The 1,474-nt window shown below is 34.6% G+C and overlaps 1 protein-coding gene across 1 annotated transcript; it reads left to right on the top strand.

Moving 5' to 3' along the window:
* The first annotated feature begins 373 nt into the window (after nucleotides 1-373).
* LOC135136630 (uncharacterized) lies at nucleotides 374-1,160 on the top strand. Its single transcript, XM_064065999.1, has 3 exons — nucleotides 374-757; nucleotides 806-1,066; nucleotides 1,144-1,160. The coding sequence occupies exons 1-3, from the start codon at nucleotides 445-447 to the stop codon at nucleotides 1,158-1,160; spliced, it is 591 nt and encodes a 196-aa protein (XP_063922069.1). The 5' UTR covers nucleotides 374-444.
* Nucleotides 1,161-1,474: the final 314 nt, after the last annotated feature.

The following is a 1,474-nucleotide window of genomic DNA, read 5'->3' on the forward strand; positions in this document are numbered from 1 at the left end:
AAGGTTTAATAAAAACATAAGCACAGTCCTTTAAAAGGAAGCTGGGCACACCATCGTGTCCCATAGTAAAAGGGTCTTTAGAACTTTTTAGTGCTGTAAGAACATCCTTTTCTGATATGGTTTCAAGATTAACCAAGATTATTTCACTAATGCAGTACTTAATGGACTTGACAAAAAATCTGAGGTTTTTTTTATATTAAATTTTGTTTCAGATATCGTTGTAAACTGATATAAATTTAAGTTTTTTTTTAATATTGAAAAAGAACAAAAGCAGAACTGTATATATAGCTGTTGTCAGTATTTTATATTTGGCATCTTAACCATGACATTTTGTTGGCAGTAAAACATCACATCCGTCACAACTGTCATTAGATTAATTACAAACAGTACGGGTCGTTTTCGGCAACTCGTTTAGTTTTACATTTTTTCAAAATAAGTTGCAAAATGACGACTGAAACATACACACGTGACACAGTAAATTTATCTGTAAAAGATTTGGAAAAACTAGTCTCAAAGATCACATCAGAAATGACCTCAGATATATTCAACAAAATCGACGAGTTGCAAGTAAAGTTAAGTTACCTGATTCACGAAAATCAGTTTCGAAGCAAAAACGATTTGTACGAGGCGACTGAAAATGATGACACTCTAAGTTCAGAAGATGAAGAGCAAGACTTTCTAAGCAGTTCCTCCGAAAAAAGCGGTTACAAATCTGCGAAAAAAGATGACAACGAAAAAAACAGTCAGGAATATAAACGTAAGAGACGTAAACTCAGAAGCAAATCATTCAAATTGCGTCAATCAGGAAACAGGTCGATTCGTGGTAGAAATAAATTTGTTGTGAGCAATAGAATCGGCAATGAAGACAATCCTGCGAAGTTCGGCGCAGCGTTAAAACGAGCTTGGGTGCATGTAAGAAGAGTCAAAATCGCACCAACAGACGAGGACATCAGTAGCTTTTTCCAACGAAAATACTTCGAAAAACATGTTGACTTAGAATCATTACCCCAAAGACCAAGTGTGAGAAGCATGGCTTTCAAGGTAGGAACCAATCCGAAGTTGCTAAGTGTGTTTTTTTTTAATTACGTTACTAGCGGGTTTTAGTTACTAGCGCCCTTAAAAGTAAACTTTAATTATTACTAGCCTTCTATGAAGGTTGATTTTGCTATATATGATGTATAAATTAACCGGATCCTTCTGCGTTTTCTTTGCTATCTTCTCTAAACATGATTCTCCAGGTACCTTTCAAAGTGTTCTTGTGTTTTTGTTGTCAATGAATCACCGATGTGTCCCTACATCGTAAGTAAAAATAAGTAAATGCTTGTGTTTTATTTTAAATTTAATTCCTCTTTGATTTTAGTATTGAAAACGTGACAAGTAAAAGCCTTGTTCTTTTCAAAAAGAAACTTTCGGTAGTGTCCGGAGTTATAAACGGTGAATTTGGTTTCGACTGATTCGCAGCCATTATCATCAT

This window comes from Zophobas morio, unplaced genomic scaffold, assembly GCF_036711695.1.
Source record: "Zophobas morio isolate AGI-343-1 ecotype UQ-CSIRO unplaced genomic scaffold, CSIRO_AGI_Zmor_V1 ptg000026l, whole genome shotgun sequence".
NCBI classification, from domain to species: Eukaryota; Metazoa; Arthropoda; class Insecta; order Coleoptera; family Tenebrionidae; genus Zophobas; species Zophobas morio.

Bases quoted from the DNA above. Each gene is read 5' to 3' on its own strand.
- LOC135136630 (XM_064065999.1), top strand. From the start codon at position 445: ATGACGACTGAAACATACACACGTGACACAGTAAATTTATCTGTAAAA. The intron at 758-805 runs GTAAGAGACGTA...TGCGTCAATCAG, and splicing joins AAACAGTCAGGAATATAAAC to GAAACAGGTCGATTCGTGGT.